Source organism: Myodes glareolus, chromosome X, assembly GCF_982192425.1.
Source record: "Myodes glareolus chromosome X, mMyoGla1.1, whole genome shotgun sequence".
Classification (NCBI taxonomy): domain Eukaryota; kingdom Metazoa; phylum Chordata; class Mammalia; order Rodentia; family Cricetidae; genus Myodes; species Myodes glareolus.
This window is the reverse complement of record NC_142053.1, coordinates 72780253-72801237: the sequence shown is the minus strand read 5'-3', so window position 1 is coordinate 72801237 and position 20985 is coordinate 72780253. Positions and strand designations below refer to the sequence as shown.

The window sequence follows — 20985 nt, the reverse complement described above, 5'->3', positions numbered from 1 at the left end:
AATAGAGTTTAAAATAAAGCCATGTAAAGATGAAAAATACACAGAGAGTCTGGATACTGTATATTATTGTGTTGTCTTTGAATTGTATGACTGCTGAGGAAGGAGCAACAGCTGCTTGTAGGGCCCGGGTCTACCCCTTTTTCTGGAGTTCATCTTGAGGACAGTCTCTGGCCAGCCAGCATTTCCATTTGAACCTGTGCTCCCTCTGCCCTGCCTGGTGATTGATTAGTTGTAGGGGCATTCGGCTGATCTCCTTTTGAATGATCCAGGTCTCTTGTGTGTTCTTTCAATCTCCAGGCCCTTGCCCGGCTTGCATACAGTACTGTGACATGCACACTGTACCAATAGGGTAACACAGAATCGGGTGTTACAATTGGAGGCACCACTGGGATGATCAGGAATTACAGTCGGAGGTCCATCAGAGAGATCAGGAAGTAGGGGACCCCTAAGAGATCACCCTCAGAAGGCTGGCCAGCAGGAAAGAAATTGAGTGGTGAGGGTGCATTGATAATGGGTGCAAGTAATTTTGTTTCAATACTGATGGCTGATTAAGGGGTCAATTGATAGATTTTTTAAAGAAGCAGGGAAAGGAAGGCACCAATATTAAAATAAGACAGCATAAGAGTTCCTTAAGACAGTTTTCTTTTGTGTAAGGTAGTTTGCTGCCTAATTTTTTGAGAGAGTTTAGTCCCTGGTTTCTACATGCAGGGGGCTTTAATATTACTGATTGGTTGCAGGTAAAGGCTGACCTTCAGAAAGCATTGAAAGAGCAAGGGCCAGAACAATTTCCCATAGTGATATTTTCACTATGGTGCCTAGTCAGAAATGCTCTTCTCAGTGATGATGTAAAAGTAAAAGAGCAATTAGAGAATTTGAACAAAACCTTTGATGAGATTCAGGGTGTCGAATCTGTGAGTTCTATTAAGAGTTTTGAGGAGCGGGAAGTTAAGTGTCATAAAAGGGATATAAAAGAGAAAAAAGAAACTTTAGAAAAGGAGATTGCACTGATAAAAAAGAGGTTAGCAAAAGAAGTAAGGCAGCTTTGCAGAGGCTATCTTTTGGGAAGATATTGTTGTGGAGAGGTAAAATGTGGGAGGACTGCACTAATGCGACAGCAGGGGTTCCCCCCCCCCAGCGTGACCTTGACATGTTCACTGATGCAGGAAGGTGCCTGGGTTTAGCAGCACAGATTAAATTATTGATCCACAAGGACAGAGGATCAGGAAGCATAACCCCATGGCCTTTTAGGACATTAAGCAACTAAAAGAAGCAGTTGTGGCCTATGGAACTCATGCCCCCTTCACTGTGGCTTTAATGGAATCCTTTGTGGAACTCAATCTCATACTAGTGACTGGATGCAGCCTTGCAGGGCTTGTCTTTTGGGGAGAGATTCTTTGTTATGGAGAGGCAAAATGCAGGAAAATTGCAAAAATACTGCACTAAGTAATGCCACTGTGGGTTTCCCCCAGCATAACCTTAACATGTTAACTGGTGAAGGACAGTATGTTGGTTTAGCGCACAGATTGTGGATAGCTGCCAAGGCTGTTAAAGCTTGGAAAGCTTTACCAAACAAAGGAGCAGGAGAAAAGCTTTCTAAGATCCTCCAAGAACCTTCTGAGTTTATTGACCACCTGTTACAGCTGGGAGGAAAGTCACGTTTTTGGGGATGTGGACTCAACTATGTCGGTTATAAAGCAATTGTCCTATTGAAAATGCTAACAAATATAGTCAAAAGGCTATACGTCCCCATAGAAATGGAACTTTAAATGACTTTATCTGGTTATGCAGGGATGTTGGCACTCACATGATGGGTCAAGTAACTGTTTCTGCCCTTAGGGAGAGTCAAGGTGGAGCTAGATAAAGGAATTGTTTTGGATGTGACAGGTCAGGATACATCAAAAGGAATTGGCCTGCGGGTAAAGGGACAGTTAATCAGCCCAGGGAAAAAGCCAGGCACAGTGGTTCACATCTTTAATCCCAACTCTGGAGGCAGAGAATGATGGACTTCTGTGAATTCAAGGCCAGCCTGGTCTACAGAGTGAGTTCCTGGAACAGCTAGAGGTAGTACGCATAGTGCCATCCACTTCTCCCTGGAATACTCCTATCTTTGTTATTAAGAAAAAGTCTGGTAAATGGAGGTTGCTGCAAGATCTTAGAGCAGTAAATAATTGTGTGAAAATTATGGGGACAACTTAACCTGGGTTGCCTCAGCCTGTGGGTATTCCTGCAGGATACCATCTTTTAGTTATTGACCTGAAGGATTGTTTTTTCACCATTCCTTTGCTTTGAAAAGACTCTGATAAATTTGCTTTCAGTGTACCGTCTATAAATTTCAAAGAACTGTATAGGGACTACCAATGAGTAACATTACCCCAGGATATGGCCAATAGTCCTATCATCTGCCAAATGTTTGTGGACTGGGTTATTGCCCCAATAAGGTATAAATATTCTCAACTGTATATCATTCATTATGACACCCTATTAGCTGGACAGGACCCAGATGTAGCCCTTGAGCTTTTTGCTGACTTGCAAGAATGCCTAGCACATGCGGTGTTGATGATTGCTTCTAAAAAGGTACAACAGTTTCCATATCAATACTTGGGGCATCAGCTGTTGCTGACAGGAGTTAAACCACAGATAGTTACTCTTCACTTAGATAAACTACAAACTTTGAATGATTTTCAAAAATTGCTTGGAGACCTCAATTGGGTCCAGCCCAGTCTGGGAATTCCTACTGGAGTCTTAAAACCACTTTTTCACATTCTGCGGGGGAATCCAGATCCAATCTCCTTTCGTGAGTTGACACCTCAGGCAAGGCAATGCATTACTTTAATTGAGGAAAAGCTTGCCTCTGCTCATATTCATTATATTGACTATAGTCAGCCACTGCTATTGATAATGTTTCCCTCTCAGCATATTCCTACTGGAGTTTTTTGGCAGCAAGGACCCATCCTATGGGTACATGAACATGTACCTGTGTCACCTGTAAAAATTGTTATCTTGTATTCATCAGTTGTGTTACATGTTATTCAGAAAGGGTTGGCTGCAAAATTTTGCTAAAGATTCGACCTTGTTTTTATGCACTAATCCCTGCAGGTTTGATAATCATTATCCTTCTGATAAGTTGGTCACCTTTTTCAAAAATCATCTGGTATGCTTCCCTAAAGTTATTTCTTTACAGCCTCTGGCAAGGGCATGGAACGTGTTTACTGTGGGTGTTCTCTTCCACTGTGACAGCTGTGGTGACCTCCCCTCCTGATTTTGATATTCAGCCTGTTAATGCTAAATCTGCTCAGGTGGCTGAATTGATCACTGTACAAATGGCCTTAAAGAAATATGCTGATATTCCATTTAACCTTTTTACTGACAGTCAGTATATAAACAATATTCTTGCACCTTTGGAAACTGCAGCTTATATTGGCTCTGTATCTCAAGTCCAGATGCAGTTATTAGCTATTCAAACTTTGCTTTGGGCCCGATCTGTTCCCATTTATGTAGGGCATTTGTGGGCTCATACTGACCTTCCTGGTCCCTTGAGCGAGGGGAATGCATTGACTGATCAGCTTACTCACCAAATTTGTGCAGTTAGTCAAGAATCTTATGAAGCTGCAGAAACAGCTCATAATCGTTTTCATCTCAATGCTGGGTCTTTAAGATTTCATTTTAAGATAGCTTGAGAGCAAGCCGCTGATATTGTCAAAAATGCTCTCTGTGTACAGAACTTTTAGCTGTTCCCCATTTGGGAGTTAATCCTCATGGGCTTGCTCCTAATTATGTATGGCAAATGGGTGTTACCCATGTTCCTTCTTTTTGGCATATGTAATATGTTCACGTAACCGTGGATACATATTCTCATCTTATTTTTGCCTCAGCCCATACAGGAAAAAAATTGCAGGATGTTAGAAGTCACTCTCTCCAGGCTTTTGCCTACATGAAAGTTCCAAAAACTGTAAAAATTGATAATGGGACAGTCTACACCAGCACTGGCTTTGCTAATTTTTGCTCTGAGTCCACCATTTCTCATAAAATGAGAATACCTTATAATCCTCAAGGACAGGCTATAGTGAATCAAGCACATTGTATGCTCAAAGTCTATTTGCATAAAACAAAAAAGGGGGAATATGGTTCCACCTCCAGAGACCATTTATCTTTTATTTTAAACATTTTAAATTTTTTGACTATTGATGCTCAATCTCATATCACTGCTGACTGATATTGGCAGCCAGTTTCTTTCAGGATGCCTCATGTCAAATGGAAGAATCTAGCAGATGGCACTTGGTGTGGTCCAGATCCTGTACTAGTGTGGGGAAGAGGGGCTGTTTGTATTTCCCCTCAGGATGCTGACAGTCCAATATGGGTATCTGAGCATCTGGTGCGTGGTGTGGATTTTCCTGTCCAGAAGCCTGAAGATAGGACAGAGCCAAGAGATCAAATAGACACTAGCTTGTCAACTGAAGAGTTGCTGGGATCCTGAGGAGTTGGCTGTGGTTGTCTGAGTGCCAAGGATTGTTCCTCTACTTATCAACCCATCCCATGATAATGGCAGCCATTGTTGTTGCTTCCAGAGCAGCTAGAGCTGCTGGATTTTTCATTAGTCAGTTAGTTGCTTCTGCAAGCACAATGGATACCTTCTCAGGGCAGGTTACCTTCTCAGAGCAGGTTGCAAATGCCTTGGCCATTCAAATTGAGCTAAATTTACATATGAATATTGCAATTAATTTTGTAATTGGTTGTGGTTAAAGACCTCTGTTAAGTTACAGTAAAAGGCTTATTACTGTTATTCACAGACTCTGGAATGCACAATTTACAAATTGACTCTTGAGATTATTCTAGTTAGCTATACCAGGGTTCCTCCCACCAGTGCTGAGACCTTACTTAAAAAGGGCTCCAATTTGGGCAGACTTATTAAGGATTGAGCAGGCACAGCATCCTTAAGGAGTGCTTATATGTGCAGGAGCACCATCTTTGTGTTTTGATTGTGCCAGAGCCAAAGGCAAGCTCAGGTCAATATCGCCACTTGGCAAGTCCTCTTAGCTATTGCCCCAGAGAATCTTTCAGCACAAATCTGCTGAACTCGGTGATGGGTGACTAGTGAGTCAATGAGGAGAAATGTTTTTTGGGGGCTGCCCCAACCTAAGACAGGAAATGTGTTTTGACAATGACGGGTAAAGTGTATTGCCTAATGTCCAATGCCACCTAAGACAGGACTAGTCATATAATTTATATAGAAGGGGAACCTGAAGGGCTTGGGTCTACCCCTTTTCCTGGGGTTCATCTTGAGGACAGTCTCTGGCCAGCCAGTGTTTCAGTTTGAACCTATGTTCCCTCTGCCCTGCCTGATGATTAGCTGTAGGGCATTGTTTACTCCATCTTGGGTATGGCAATTTCCCACCTGCCTGGGGGGAATTCCTTGTGCAGCAGCTATGTATATAAGGATTTCCCCAAAATTGAATAAACAGCATTTGGCTGATCTCCTTTCAAATGACTCTTGTGTGTTCTTTCAATCTCCAGGCCCTTGCCCAGCTCACATACGGTACAGTGGCATGTGAACTGTACTGAGAGGGTAACACAGAATCAGGTGTTACAGCTGCTAAAAGATATTTGATTATAAATACTGCTGGATTAATCTAACATATATATTTTTAAAATGCCTTAACTTCAAAATTTAAGTCAAAAGGTATGTTACTTTGGAGAAGAGGTTTTGTTTTTGTTTCCATAGGAAATGAGAGGCTATGGATTTATTCTGGGCTAAGAAAAATCAGGTTTGATCAAGGAAGATCCCCTGAAGAATCTCCAATAGGAAGATCCCCTGAAGAATCTCCAATAGGAGCAGATAGCCCAAATGATTCAGCATTTCAGAGGACCTCTGTTGGAGTTTCTTCTGAGTTCTGCATCCAGACTAGTTTTAAGACTGCTGACTGAGATCATCAAGTCTCACAGAATATTCCATTGAGGACTTGCCCATAATTCAAAATTTTCTTTAAGTCCCCATAAGATTATCAGTGACCCCAATGAGTAGGAAGTAGCCTAGAAAACTATGCCCACATTCTCAAAAATGGATTATGGATGTTTGTCTTTGTTTAGAATGTTGGTTACAAGATGTTATGGATAATGGTCAGGAGAAAAGCTAACCAAAGGAGATTTGATTTAGAGTTCTTGCTTGTTTTGTCTTTTAAAAATAGGGGGGTCAGTGATGTGGGACAATGGTCTGCACCCTGTCAATTATATTTTAATAAAATGCTGATTAACCAGTAGCCAGGCAGAAAGTATAGGCTGGGAAACCAGGCAGAAAGTATAGGCAGGGCAACAAGAACAGGAGAATTCTGGGAATAGGGAAGCTCAGTCTGTAGATGTCACCCAGACACTGAGGAAGTAAGATGTGACTGCCTTGTCGACAAAGGTACCAAGCCACATGGCTAACACAGACAAGAATTATAGGTTAATATAATTTATAAGACTTGTAGAAGCCTGAGCTAATAAGTCAATTGGTTTATAATTAATGTAGGCCTCTGTGTGTTTATTTGGGACGAAAGGGATGTGGGATCTGGTGGGACAGAAACCTCTGTCAACAGGTATGTGCAGTGTTATATCTTGTGACTTCAACTTCCATTTCTCTGATGGTTAATTATATTTGAATACTTTTGCATATCATTATCTTTCATCTCTGTATCTACTTCAGTGAGATGTTTTCTCATGCTTTTTTTCACTTTCTATTAGATTGCATTTTTGAGAGATCTTTACATATTTTGGACATTAGTCCTTGATCAGCTATGTGGCTTATAATTATTTGACCCAACATATAGTTTTTATTGTCATCCTGTTGACAAAGGCTATTATAAAACAATTTTTTTGTAGATTTTTCAAATTAATTTTCTTCTTTAATAATCTCATGGACATACAATCCCTTTATACATTCTTTTCTGTTTGTTTTGTGACCCACTGTATTTAAAAAAGGTCATCTGTGTGACCATGGATTTTGAATAATCCAATTGTGCCTGGTGAGCTAACCAATGGCTACTGAACTGGTGGCAATGACTCTAGCTCTCCCTAAGTATAATCAGTTACCAATAGGTTAGCATTAAGAGGCAATACTCCCTGAACCCCTACCCCATCCCATCACTGCTTTACTATTGACAGACTCATTCTTGTTCAGTTGTAGCACCAGCAAACACAGGTGATGTGATGTGAGTTTATGATTGTGTAATCATCCTGTCTTGCCTTAAACAGAGCTGATATTTACCAGCCTTTCTGAGTGTTCCATCTCTTACATCCTTTCAGTCAATTCTTTCACAACATTTCCCAAGCCATAGAAGATATTGTATAAATGTCTTGTTTAGAGGTGAGCACTCCTTATTTGTCATTTACTCTTGGAACCTGGAGAGCCATGAGTCTCTGTATTCACTGGAGGGGCTTTTCTGATTAAGTATGTTAATAACATTTGTCTTAATATAAATGCACGTTTTTAGTAGGTAATTTGATGACATATCAATTTAGCTAGATGATCGTATTAATTCCCACCTCATTGGCTGAGGGGGGCAGGGTGTATGATTTCCACAGCCATGGGCTTTTGACCTGGTTTACAGGGTTCTGATCAGGTATTGATTACCTCCTGTGGAGTAACCCTTAAATCTAACAACTGTTGTTACAATACAAAAGAAGTGTACACATCTTGCATATCAGGTTAGTATTATAGTTGGTAGAATTTCATAGTTGTGGTATACTGCTGATGCCTTTTCTCTAATCCTATCCCTGAAACCTGGATAGCACCTTCTGGCACTATGAAAGATAGCTATCAGGGAGGAAGCTACCAGTGACTTTTGTTATTAACCAACAGCTTTCTAATTAAATGCAGGGCTTATCCAGTAAAGGGAAAATCATGACTGATACTGGAAACCTAACCAACTACCTGGGGATAGGGAAGTAATGGATATTAGAAGAGAATCTACAATAAATTCATAAGGAGATATTCTACACCGGGCATTGGGATCTTTGTTTAACAACCCACAGCTTCCAAGGGTAGCATTATTCAGCCTTACAAGGTATGTTTTCTGAGTTAGATATTTTATAATTAATTCAATTATAAAAATAGATTATAAAATGTTCAGCATCATTAAACATCTGAGAAATGCAAATAAAACTACTTTGAGATTTCATCTTATCCCAATCAGCATAGCTATCATAAATAAATGAAAGGAGAGCGAATACAGATGATTGAGGAAAGAGACACCTGTACTCAGTGTTGGTGTGAGTGCAAAGTACTTTCTTTAGCCATTATGGAAAACAGTATGGAGGCTTCTAGTAATGATTGAAATAAAACTACAATATGAGCCAGTTTTACCTTCCTGGGCATATACCCAAAGGACTCTATATTCTACTACAGTGATTCTTGCTTAATGGTGTTCATTATTACTCTATTCATGATAGATGGGAAATACAATCAGTCTCTACACCTAACAATGAATGAGTAATGAAAATATGGTACATATGCACAATGCAATTTACACAATTGAATATTGTTTAACTGTAAAGAGAAACAAAATTATGAAATTTGCAGGAAAATAGATTGATGACAAAAAAACTATAATGAATGTAGGCACAGAAAGACAAATGACTCATGTCCTTCTTCATATGTGGATTCTAGCTTACAGTCTCTATTTTTGTATGTTAATCCTGGAGTACTATAGAATATAGGTCAATGAACGAGGCAATTATGGGAAGCATAAGAAGAGGGGGAAGTAAAATATAGGCAATATGAAATTATAGAGGGAAAATACTGGGCTTAGATAGGTTTAAGTGGGGAGTGGCATGGAAGACAGGAAGATGGGGGTGTGGAAAGGTAGGGTTATCCAAATCAAAGTTGTTATTTTTCTTCCTTATTGTTGATCAGACTTTTTTTCTAAAAAGTCTAAATCTTTGCCTAGACATGGGATCCAATGATTTTTCTCCTACATTTTTTTCAAAACAGTGTTATACTTTATATTTTGAATTTACATCAGTGTTGACTAGTTTGGTGTCAACATGACACAAACTGGAATATTTTGGAAAGAGGGGACCTCAGTTGAAAAATGGCCCCTCCAGATTAAACTCTGAGCAAACCTGTGGTGCATTTTCATGATTGATGATTTGTGGAAGGGCCCACAACACTGTGTGTGGTACTACCCTTACACAGGTGGTCCTGAATGCTACAAGAAAGCAAACAACGTAAGTACAACCTAATCACACTGCATAATGTTGCTTGTATATATTTTTAGGACTGGACATTTGATTTTGAATAACCAATTGGTGGTCTTCCCTGAGGAGGATTATTTCTCCTGCTCTCAGGATTCCTTAGGGTTATGTGTGAATATTTGGAGAAGCAAAGGGGAAAGGGGGATTAATGTGATCATGCTATGTATCAAAAAATAAGCTTCCTTTTCTGTCTTCCTCTCGAAGAGGAGCTTCTGTCTCTCCCTTTTCTCTCTTCTTATTCTCTCTCTGCTCTTCTCCTTCTCCCCTTTCCCTCCCCCCCCAAAAAAAATACAAGAAATAATTTCTAAGAAACTAGACCTTTGGTCAGTGATATTTTATCACTGCAATAGAAACCCTGACAAAACCACAACCATGATTTGTTTCTGGTAATAGAGTTGACATATATAATGTATGAGAATCATAAGACTTTCTCTCTCTCATCTTTTGTTTTCATTATTCTGTACTGTGGATACTCAACTTCTCTTTTGTTTCACTATTTGCTAAGAAAAGATTTTCTTTTCTCTATTAAATGATTTTCCACCTTTGTCAAAGAAAGTGTGGCACAATTGTGTCTCTGCTTCTGGATTTTCTCTGTCTTTCTTTTTTTCTCTCTCCTTTATCTGTTTGTGCTCTTCAACCAATATAATATAGTCATGGCTACTACAGCAATATAGTAAGTATTAAAATGAATCTTTCCCACTGAAGTATTCCTTTTCAATTTGTTTTAGCTATTCCAGTTACTTTACCTTTCCTTAAAAATGCTGGTGAAGAAGTGGGGAAAGAGGAATTCCTACTACAAAGATGTTGGGAATTTGCTAGCAGCATTATTACACAGAAAACTTGAAGAAAATTGATATTTTTACTGTGTTAATTCTTTTAATGAATTAACATATCTTTACTTTCCAATTATTTAAGTATTTTTCATTTTATTTGACTATTTTCAGCAAGCAAATCTTAAAAATATTGTTAACTTCCACTGATGTAATTTCATTTTTTGAGACTAAATTGTAGTTTTAATTTGACATAATTGATAATCTATATAATGCAGTGGATTCTTGCATTTTGGGCTCATACCCAACATTTGGCAACTACATCCACATAAAACCTTAGAGAGCTTGAGAAGAGATTTTAGACAAAAGAATTCCAGTACTTGGGAGGCAGAGGCAGGTAGATCTCTGTGAGTTCAAGGCCAGCCTGGTCTACAGAGTAAGTTCCAGGATAGCCAAAGATACTCAAAGAAACCATGTCTCAAAAAATCAAAAATTAAAAAAGAAAAAAAATAGAGTAAAAAAAGGCATACAAAGACAGAAAATACAAAGAGAATCAGGATACAGTATGTTATTGTGTTGTCTTTGAATTATGTGCTGCTGAGGAAGGAGCAACAGATGCTAAAAATACCTTGGATTACAAATGCTGCTGGATTAAATATGTAATATAATTATGTAATTATATATAATATATAAATCATTTTTGAGACAGGGTTTCATTGGTAACTTTGGAGCCTTCCCTGGAATTAGCTCTTGTAGACCAGGCTAGCCTCCAATTCATAGAGTTCCGCCTGCCTTTGCCTCCTAAGTGCTGGGATTAAAGGTGTGTGCCACCACCTATATATTTTAAAAATCCCTTGATTTCAAAATTTAAGTCAAAAGATGTCACTTTGGAGGTTTTGCTTTTGTTTGCCACAGGAAATGAAAGGCTGTGGATTTAATGTGGGTTAAGAACAGTAAGGTTTGATCAAGGAAAACCCCCTTAAAAATCTCCAATAGGAGCAAATGGCCCATATTATCTGTTTTAGAGCACCTCTGCTGTAGTTTCCTCTGAGTTCTACATTCAAAACTGCTGGCTGAGATGATCCAGTCTCAGAGACTACTCCAGTCAGGACTTGACCATAATCTGAAATTTTCCTTGGGTCCCCATAAATTATCAGCACCCCCAATTAGCAAGAAGTAACCTCGAAAACTATGTCCACATCCCCCCCACAAATGGATTATGGATGTTTGTCTTGAGTGTTGCTTACAAGTTGTAAGGGAATAAAAGCCAAATAAAGGAGATTAGATTCCGGGTTCTTGTTTTGAAAGGAAAAAAAAGGAGAAATGCTGTAGGATAATTCTCCTGTATACTATAAATATTTGTCACTCTTATTGGTTTGAACGTTGATTGGCCAGTAGCTAGACAGGAAGTATAGGCAGGACAACCAGACTAGGAGAATTCAAGGAAGAGGAAATCAGAGATGCAGTTACCAGCCAGTCACAGAGAAAGCAAAATGAGAGTGCTTTACTGAGAAAAGGTATCAACCATATGGCTAAACATAGACAAGAATTATGAGTTACATTGTAAGAGCCAGTTTATAATAAGCCTGAGCTAATAGGCCCAATAGTCTATAACTAATATAAGCCTCTGTGTGTTTCTTTGGGACTGAACAGCTACAGGATCAGGTGGGACAGAAACTTCTGTCTACATATATGCTCTGGTGATCCTTGAAAGCAATGTATAGTCTTCAGTATGAGAATGGATTGTTTGTTATATAGAGTAGATCTTTTGAACTGATGACATTATTGAGTTTGCTTATACCCTTGGCAATTTTTTTGATTTCTCTTTTTTTATTATGATTATTTATTTATTCATTTATTTATAAAAAATTTCCACTTCCTCCCCTCCTCCCAATACCCTCCCATTCCCCCCACTCCCTCTCCTCCTCCCTCTGCAGTTCCAAGAGCAGTCAGGGCTTCCTGCCCCCGTGGGAAGTCCAAGTTCCTCCCCTCCTCCCAATACCCTCCCACTTCCCCTACTTCCTCCCCTCCTCCCTCTCCAGTCCCAAGAGCAGTCAGGGCCTCCTGCCCATTTGAAGTCCCCCCCCCTCCAGGTCCAGGAAGGTGAGCATCCAAACAGACCAGGATCCCAGAAAGCCAGAATATGCAGATGAAACAAGACCCAGAACCATTGTCAATGGCCTCCCAGTCAGCCCCACAGGTTCCCAGATTGTTCCCTGGGCAGCAGGGGAGAGGATGCCTGAACTGGCCTTAGCCCATGACCATACTGATGAATGTTTTGCATATCACCATAGAACCTTCATCTGGCGATTGATGGAGATAGAGACAGAGACACACATTGGAACACTGTACTTGACTCCCTGGGTCCAGATGGGAAGCGGATGGAGGGAGAGTGTGGGCAAGGAAGGAAGGATCGGAGGGAACCTTCATCCGATGATGGATGGAGATAGAGACGGAGACCCACATTGGAGTACTGGACTGTGCCCCAAGGTCCAAATGAGGAGCGGAAGGAGGGAGAACAAGAAAAAGGAAGTCAGGACCAAGAGGGGTGCGTTCACCTACTGATACAAGGGGACTGGTCTGGTGGGAGCTCACCAGGGCCAGCTGGACTGGGACTGAATGAGCGTGTGATCGGTACGGATTCTCTGAATGTGGCTACCCTTGGTAATTTTATCTTTACTTGTTCTTTTAGGTGTTGTGAGGTTTGCTGACAGTTTCAAATAAAATTGGGGATTTTCTATAGTTCCTTTAAGTTTCATTAGTTCTTAATTTTTGTGTATTACATTCTACTATTTGATGCATACATATTTAAGATTTACATTTCTAAATGCATAGACTGCCTCTTTCATTATAGCATGTTTATATATATTATAAATATATAATATACACACATATATATTTCCAATCTTTTATTTTCAACTTACACGAACATATACCATTGTATCTGAAGTAAATTCTTTATTGTATAGACAATGTATATGATTGATGTTTCTAAATCAACATTGACAATATGCTCATTAAATTGGCACATTTTACCTTTCATGTTCTTAAACTATTAAACACTATTAGAATTTATGATTATTTTCTTTAAACACTATTAGAATTTACGATTATTTTCTTTTCATTTAATAGGCATTTATTTTTCACAACTCAAACAGTTTCCCCTCCTTCTTCTCCTCCCAGTCCCTCCCCCCATCTCCCTTCCGCCTTCCCCATAGACTCCTGTTTCTGTTCAGAAAAAGACAGGGCTCACATGAATATAAACCAAACATGGCATATAAAGTTGCAGTGCACCTTCCCTCCCATAGACTGGACAAGAAAACCAAATATGAGGGAAAGGGTCCTAAAAGCTGGCAAAAGAGTCAGAGAAAGCCTCTGCTCCTATTGTTAGGTGTTTCACAAGAAGACCAAGCTACACAACTCTAACACATATGCAGAGGGTCTAGGTCAGTCCCATGCAGGTTTCCTTGTTGTCGGTTCAGTCTCTGTGAGGTTCTATGAGAACAGGTTAGTTGATTCTGTGGATATTCTTGTGGTGTCCTTGACACCTCTGGCCTCTACAATACTTCCTCCCCCTCTTCTGCAGGATTCCCCGAGGTCCGCCTAATGTTTGGTTGTGGGTCTGCATCTGTTTCCATCAGTTGCTGGATGAAGCCTCTCTGGTGACAGTTGGGCTAGGCACCAATCTATAAGTATAGCAGAATATCATTAGGAATCATTTCATTGACTTTATTTCTTATTTATTTATTTATTTATTTATTTATTTATTTATTTATTCATTCCGGTCATATTTGGTTTTATCCTAGTTCTCTGGGCTCTGGCCCTCCAGGCAGTATCAAGAATGGGCTCCAACTTGTAGCATGATGTCAGGCTGGACTAGTCATTGGTGTTCTACTCCCACACTCCCAAAATTTCTGAGCTGCCTATATCCAAGCACAGCTTGTAGGAAGGACAAATTACAGCTTTTGTGGTTGGGTTGGTATCCCAATCCTTCCACTGGAAGCCTTAACTGGTTACAAGAGATGGCCAGTTCATATTCCGTATCTCCTATTGCTACAAGTCTTAACTAGGGTCACCCTCATACATTTCTGGGATTTTCCACTGCACTATGTTTCTAGCTCATCCTCAAGAGGCCCCACAATTCTAGCTGTCTCTCCTAGTACTCTTTCTCCATCCTTTTTCTCAACCGATCCCCTCTCCAAACCTTCTCTTCACCCCCACTGTCTATTCTATTTCCCCTTTCCAGGGAGATCCAAGTATCCCTCTTGAGCCCTCCTTGTTACTTAGCTTCTCTGGGTCTATGGATTGCAGCATGGCTATCCTTTTGTATCTGTCTTCTTTCCACATTCTTGGTTTGCATATTTTTTTTCATAATTCTAATTTATCTTTAATTACTATAGTGTTACTGAGCGTACCTCTATGTATTTTAGTGGCAGTTCTGTTATTATTTATATAACTTAAGATTAATCTACTGCCACTTTAGCAGTTACAATGAAGTATAAAATAATTAGCCTCATTTAACACCAGTTTATTCTCTCTACAATTTCCTTGAGTATTTCTCTACCCACTTTTATAACTACAACTGACAGTGTTATATTTTGCTTCAACCATAAGACATATTTTCACTTTAGAATGTTTAGGCCTATTGTACTCATGTTCTTTTTTGCTTACTGTGTGCTTTCTTCCTTCCTAATAATTTTCAAGGTTCCTTCAGTTGTATTTATCATTACTTTGTACATCATTTAATTCTAATCATGGTTGAGTAGATCTGTCAAATAGGTCTCACAGTACTGCTCTCTTGCTGTCATCTACCAATCTATTACTTGTCTTTCCATACACTGTATTTTTAATACATTTTTATTGAAACCTGAATGATTTGTGTTGAGACTCCAGATTTGATTTAAACCATTTGTTTTTACTGGATTTCTGATACCACTCAAAAAGAGAAAGTAAAGAAGCCACCCCTTCAGAGCCAGGAGAAGACAAAAATCCTGGTTTCCTCCTCAGCCTAATGAGATCTAAAGAAAGGGTAATCCTAAATAGTGCTGGTGAGGAGTAAGAATACAGCTCTTGGGTAGTGAGATGTCTTAGAGAATAAAGGCACTTTCCACCAAACCTTACAATCCCAGTTCAATCCCTGAGATCCATGAGGAGACAGGAAAGAACCAACTATCACAAACAAACCTCCACAAACACGCTATGGCACATGTACACCCCCTTATATGCACGCACACAAAGGCACACAAAGTAAAGTTCTAAATGTAAAAACAAAACAAACAAAAAACTCACAGATCTTCTAATTATTCAAAACTATCCACCACACTGGCTAGAGAAACAGTGTGTTGTGAATAGGCCACACATAACATTCACTAACAACTAAAAGGGAGGTGGGATTGCCTCATCACTGCTGTTTGAAGGTGGAAGCTATGTTATCTATAACATAAGCCAAACATTGGGTATGAGGTTGCCTTAATGATGCAAGATTTAAGTGGTAATATAGATTTTCATCTCCCATTGTAGATTACATAGACAGTAAAGTGTCATTACAGATTAGCAAGAAATGAAAGTGTGGTCTCCACATTCCACCATTAAAAAGAAGAAAATCTAGACTTTCTACACAACTCTTGGTGGCCTATGCATGGATTGGCAGTTATCTCTGTGGTGATCACCTGAAGCACAGCTCTTAGTGCCAAAGGTACTAAGATATCTACCTGATATCACCTCCACTGTTTTTAAAATATCTTAAGTCTTTCTTTCTTCTGTTAGTATAAAACTTCCATAAATGTTACCACCCTGGAACAATTTAGCTAACCTCAGTTTGTGTTCCAAGGCCATGGTCAGTAATATTTATCTCCAGAACAAAATATACTTTATCTCTTTAAATATGGGAATTGTTTTTAATAGGCTTTACACATTTAGTTTGGCAGAAGACTCAGATGCTTTATTTAAATAATGCATCATCACGCTCCGCATACAAAGAAATATTAATTTTCTAGTTTATATTTTATATTTCCAGAAAGTCTAATTCTTCTCTGGCATGACTATTTTAATCCACTATCAACCCACTGATGGTAATGAAAAGTCAACTGCCAGTTAAGAGTTTTTCATCTAAATATTGTATTTGCAATATCTGTTAGGCTATGTATTACTATTTTATGACTATTTCTTAGTTTACTTTGAATAGCTGTGTAAACAAATTGAACATCTTGGGGAGGGAGTACTAGAGTATTGTCTTTTATAAATTCTTTCAGTGAAAGATATTAATATTGGAACATAAAGATTTGACACAGTATCAACTGAAATCTTAGGGTTTCTATTGCTTTGATAAAACATGACCAAAAGCAACTTGGGGGAGAAAGGGATTTGCTTCATCTTATAGCTTGTCATCCATCAACCATGGGAGACATAGAAGGAACTAAGGGCAGGAACTTAGGAACAGAAATTGGAGTAAGACTAAATTTCTGTCTTTGCTAGTATTTCTGTTGATGTGATGAACATCATGGCAAAAAGCAACTAAGGAGGAAAGGGTTTATCTCATTATACTTTCACATCATATTCTATCACTGAAGAAAATCAGGGCAGGAAATGAAGGCAGGAACTGTTACAGAAGCTATATAGGTTGCTGCTTATTGGCTTGCTCCTTGTGGCTTTCCTAGCCTATTTTCTTATATCACCCAGAACCACTTGTACGTGGATGGGGGAGCACTGCCCACAGTACTCTGGGCCTTTCCACAACATCAAGCAAGCAAATGAATCACAACTTGCCCACAGGTCTGCTGGTGGGGGCATTTTCTCAACTGAGGTTGCTCCTTATAAAAGAACTCTAACTTTTGTCAAGTTGACATAAAACTAGCCAACATCACTGGATTTATTGAAGGTTAACTGAACTTGATTTCAGCTACCAAGTCTACAAAAACATATAGAAGAACCATGGACTGAAAGCATTATATAAACTTGTGGAAAGAAGGTAAATAAAATAAGGTCAAGATTCCTTTAAACTAAACTTGGAACAATATTTAAAAAAACTATGGAAAATTAAATAAAATAAAAGGTACAACAAATAAATTCTATGTCATTTTAAGGAAAAAATGGTTAGTTTTAAGAGCAATATTAAGACGTTCTAAAATTTACAAAATATATAGGTTATAGAATGTAATGTATTTACACGACACTGATTCTATCCTATATTAATTATACTTGTGAAACAAGGAACCCTATATAGAATCAAAAGTTAATATCGTATTCAAACCCAATTTAATTAAATGTGATAGAAACACGTTTGAGCTCAGCCTAATATAGGTTTGAACAGTCTTAAAAATCAATCTAAAAAAACAATTCTTGTCCGGCAGTGGTGGCGCGTGTCTTTAAACCCAGCACTTTGGAGGCAGATACAGGCACATCTCTGTGAGTTCAAGGCCAGTCTGGTTTACAAGAGCAAGTTCCAGGACACCAGTACAGGCTCCAAAGCCACAGAGAAACCCTGTCTCGAAAAACAAAACAAAACAAGACAAAACAAACAAACAAAGAGACAACACTTTGTGTGATCCTCTCTATAAAATTAAAAACTGGCAATCGAGTTTTCTCTGAATATCAATAGCAACAGAAAACTCATCTCAAAAACCTTCTCTATGCATTGGCATGTGTATATGTCTATATAATGAAAAGCTGGTGGCAGTCCTATGATTAAATTTGTGGACGATAAAGCTAATTCATTAACAGTGTTACAATATACTACAGAATAGCCAACCTAACTAAAGGCATTTATGTTGGTTTCCTTAGATTACACAGATATAAAGGAGTAGTGTAAACTTGACAGAGAATGTCACCTCTTATGAAGATGTCAAATGTGAAGTCTCATTTCATTAAAAACTGTGCTCCTAAAAACTCATTACTTGCCCAGGTGAAAATGTCACCTTTCAGGAGACAGAAACACAAGAAATCTGACACTCCAAATTAAATTTTGATGACCAGGGGCAAACTAGTCAGTCATATGAAAGTGGGACAAACGTTGAGCAACAGGTTTCATATCAGGTTGACATTTGTGATATTGAATGAAGAAAATACTAGGCGATAGTAATGCACATATTTTAGATGTAAAGAGCCATCTTAGAAAAATTCACCGATAACTTTGTGAAAATACATAAATAATGAAAGAAAAATGCAGTGAATACTATTGAAGAGTCAGCCAAATTAATCCAAAATTAAAAAAAAATGATTGAAAGGGAGATTTTGATAAAATTGTGTATATAAAGTAATATGCTCAAAAAACTAAAAAAAATTACATTTTTAGCTATAGACCTCATTTGAGTTGCATACTTATAATGAATTCAGTTTTTTACTCCCTTATTTCCTTATTTCATCTTTCTTACTCTCCTGCTGAAATACAATCTATATTTTGTTTAGCCAGGGTTGGATAAAGTAGACTTTATTTTTAACATGCTTATAATAAAGGGTTGGAAGATGAGGAACATTGTGAAAGGCTGGTCTCTGGCCATGACATAGCTGCTACACACATGCACACTCATAGTAGCAGTGCTTACTCACACAAGACCTCCACGGGATCAGGAGTTAAAATTTAACATGGACTGTGTGTGTGTGTGTGTGTGTGTGTGTGTGTGTGAGAGAGAGAGAGAGAGAGAGAGAGAGAGAGAGAGAGAGAGAGAGAGTTCCCTGAGGTCCCACTCCTTAAAGAGTTATTGACAGTTAATGGCTTCTGAGAAGAGTCATTTTTCTTTGGTTGGGGGATAACTGGTAAGTTTTTCATGCCCCAGTTGCTACCTCCACACATACGCACATATTGGCATCACTAATTAGACTTATTTATTAGGTTATTTTTTAAAAGTCATAAAGTTTGGAGCAAGATGAGAAATATGTTGGGGTGTTGGTGGAGAGGAACTGGGGGAACTGTTAGATATAACCAAGATAAATTTTATGAATGTATTAAAATTTAAAAATGCTTACATTGAAGTTAGTACCCATGTGCTTTTTAGCACTGGTTTTTTAATAGGTAAGGACTATTAGATACATTGTTTATGAATATCATGCAATTTAAGAACTTATGGAATGAATTTCTTGTCTACCATCTTGTCTATATTTTGTCTACAGAAAGTAACCAGCTTCATACTAGAAAGGTAAAGGTAATAATAACTGAGGCATCAAAAAGAAAATAAAATATAACAAGTAATCTCCATGCTATATTCTATGATCAAATACGATTTAGCAAGTTCCGTATTTGGAAACTTGAACATACACTAAACTCAGTTGAATAATCTCCTTGTTAAATCACAGGTTGCTGGATTTCAGCCTCAACTTTTAGTAAGTTCTCAGATGAAATTACTGCTCCTGAGAACCACTGTCTAAAAATAGGTTCGTTATGTCATTTCAGGGAAGAATGCAAAATAGCCTAATGCCAATGAAAGATACTTTGGCAATATCTTATAAACAATTGCTTGTGGTGACTAATCTCAAGAAAATGTCAATTTTTTGAGATCAGGACCTACCTGGGAAACAAGTGCCTCTGAACATGCATAAGGGAGATGATTTTAACTAGGTTAACTAAGGTAAGGATATCCACTGTGGGTAGCACATTTCCCTGTACTAAATAAAAGGGAGACACCAAACTGAGAATAAACATTTATTACTCTTTGCTTGACTATGGATGCATATGGCCAGCTGCCTCCAGTCCCTGCTGCCTTGACTTTACCATGGTCAGCCAACACCTGTCCTTTCTCTCTTAAGTTGCTTTTACTGGGGTATATCACAGTAACAGGAAAAGGAACTAAGACAGAACTTATTAAATCAAAAAATCTGGGCTCTTAAATTTTTATATTAGGGTAAATAATATACAAGTAGGGATACACCAACAACATAAAATGTATGTATGAATTTTATTGCAAAATTATTTGTGATTGCAAAACATTGAAAACTATGTCAAAGCATAGGAGCTTAAATAAGCTATAAAAAATAAACACAATGAAGAAACATGAAACTGAAAACAAGAATATGAAGGATGCATATAAACTAATAATTTCCAAAATCATTAAGTGAAAAAGCAAAGTGCAGCAGAGTGCATAGTGTGAGACCTTTATTTATGAAGAAAGAAAACTGTGTGACTGTTTAGCTTTATATAAAGAATATAAATCAAAAAACAATGATGTTAGTTACGGTTATGGTTTGAATCTGAAATGTTCCCCATAGGCTCATGTTTTTAGTGCTTTATTTTCAGATTCTGGCCCTACTTGAGGCTGTCGAGATTTTGAGAGGCAGGTCATAGCAGACAGAAGTAGGTGTAGGCCTCTGAATGTCCTATTAGCTCCTGGTTCCTAGTCTACCAGGATGTGAGGAGATTTGGCATATATTTTCATTGCCCAAACTAAACTACCTAGTAATAGATTGAAACCCCTCTGAACTGTGAGCAGTTTCTTCTTTCAGTTGTTTATATCAGAAGTTTGGGTTACAGTGTTGCTCAAGTTAGTAAGTTACCTACAGGGGGTATGTAAAGATACAGTACAGACGACGCTGATGGCATATTTAATATACTTATCCATGTAGTGATAGCCTTTAGAACTATGTCATTTTCTACATAGTAAAAAAAAAAAAACAATGAGAATAGGAAAAGGGGGCTGATACAGAAACATCAGAAATAGAAATTAACTAAAAATGAAAAACTACAAACAAAAGACACAATCAGAAAAGTTAAGCAAGGGACTATGTATCACCTAGAGTTTTTGGTCCTGAAGTTACATTATAGAAATAGATGCAACTTTAGGTATTCTCTAGGGAAGAGTGGGACAGTATATGCATTTTTATGAAGCCATACACATTTAAAACGGGCATGCATACATGTCTATTGAGGTCATGAAATATAATGATTAAAAACAACTTACTGAGGAGTTTATTTTGACTTACAGTTCCAGAGGGAGGAGTCCATCGTGGTGAGGAAACATGGAAGCAAGTGGTAGAAGATACTTTCTTCCAGCATGGCTGC

At 38.3% G+C, this 20985-nt stretch overlaps 1 protein-coding gene across 2 annotated transcripts in view; it reads right to left on the bottom strand.

Annotated features, from left to right (window-relative positions):
* Positions 1–12892: 12892 nt before the first annotated feature.
* Rps6ka6 (ribosomal protein S6 kinase A6) overlaps positions 12893–20985 on the bottom strand; it is a 91029-nt gene continuing 82936 nt past the window's right edge. For both annotated transcript variants that reach the window (XM_085684960.2, XM_085684961.2), the window contains one exon: positions 12893–13684. In XM_085684960.2, the coding sequence (XP_085541086.1) occupies positions 13636–13684 (49 nt within the window). In that variant the 3' untranslated portion in view covers positions 12893–13635. The remainder of the gene's footprint in view (positions 13685–20985) is intronic.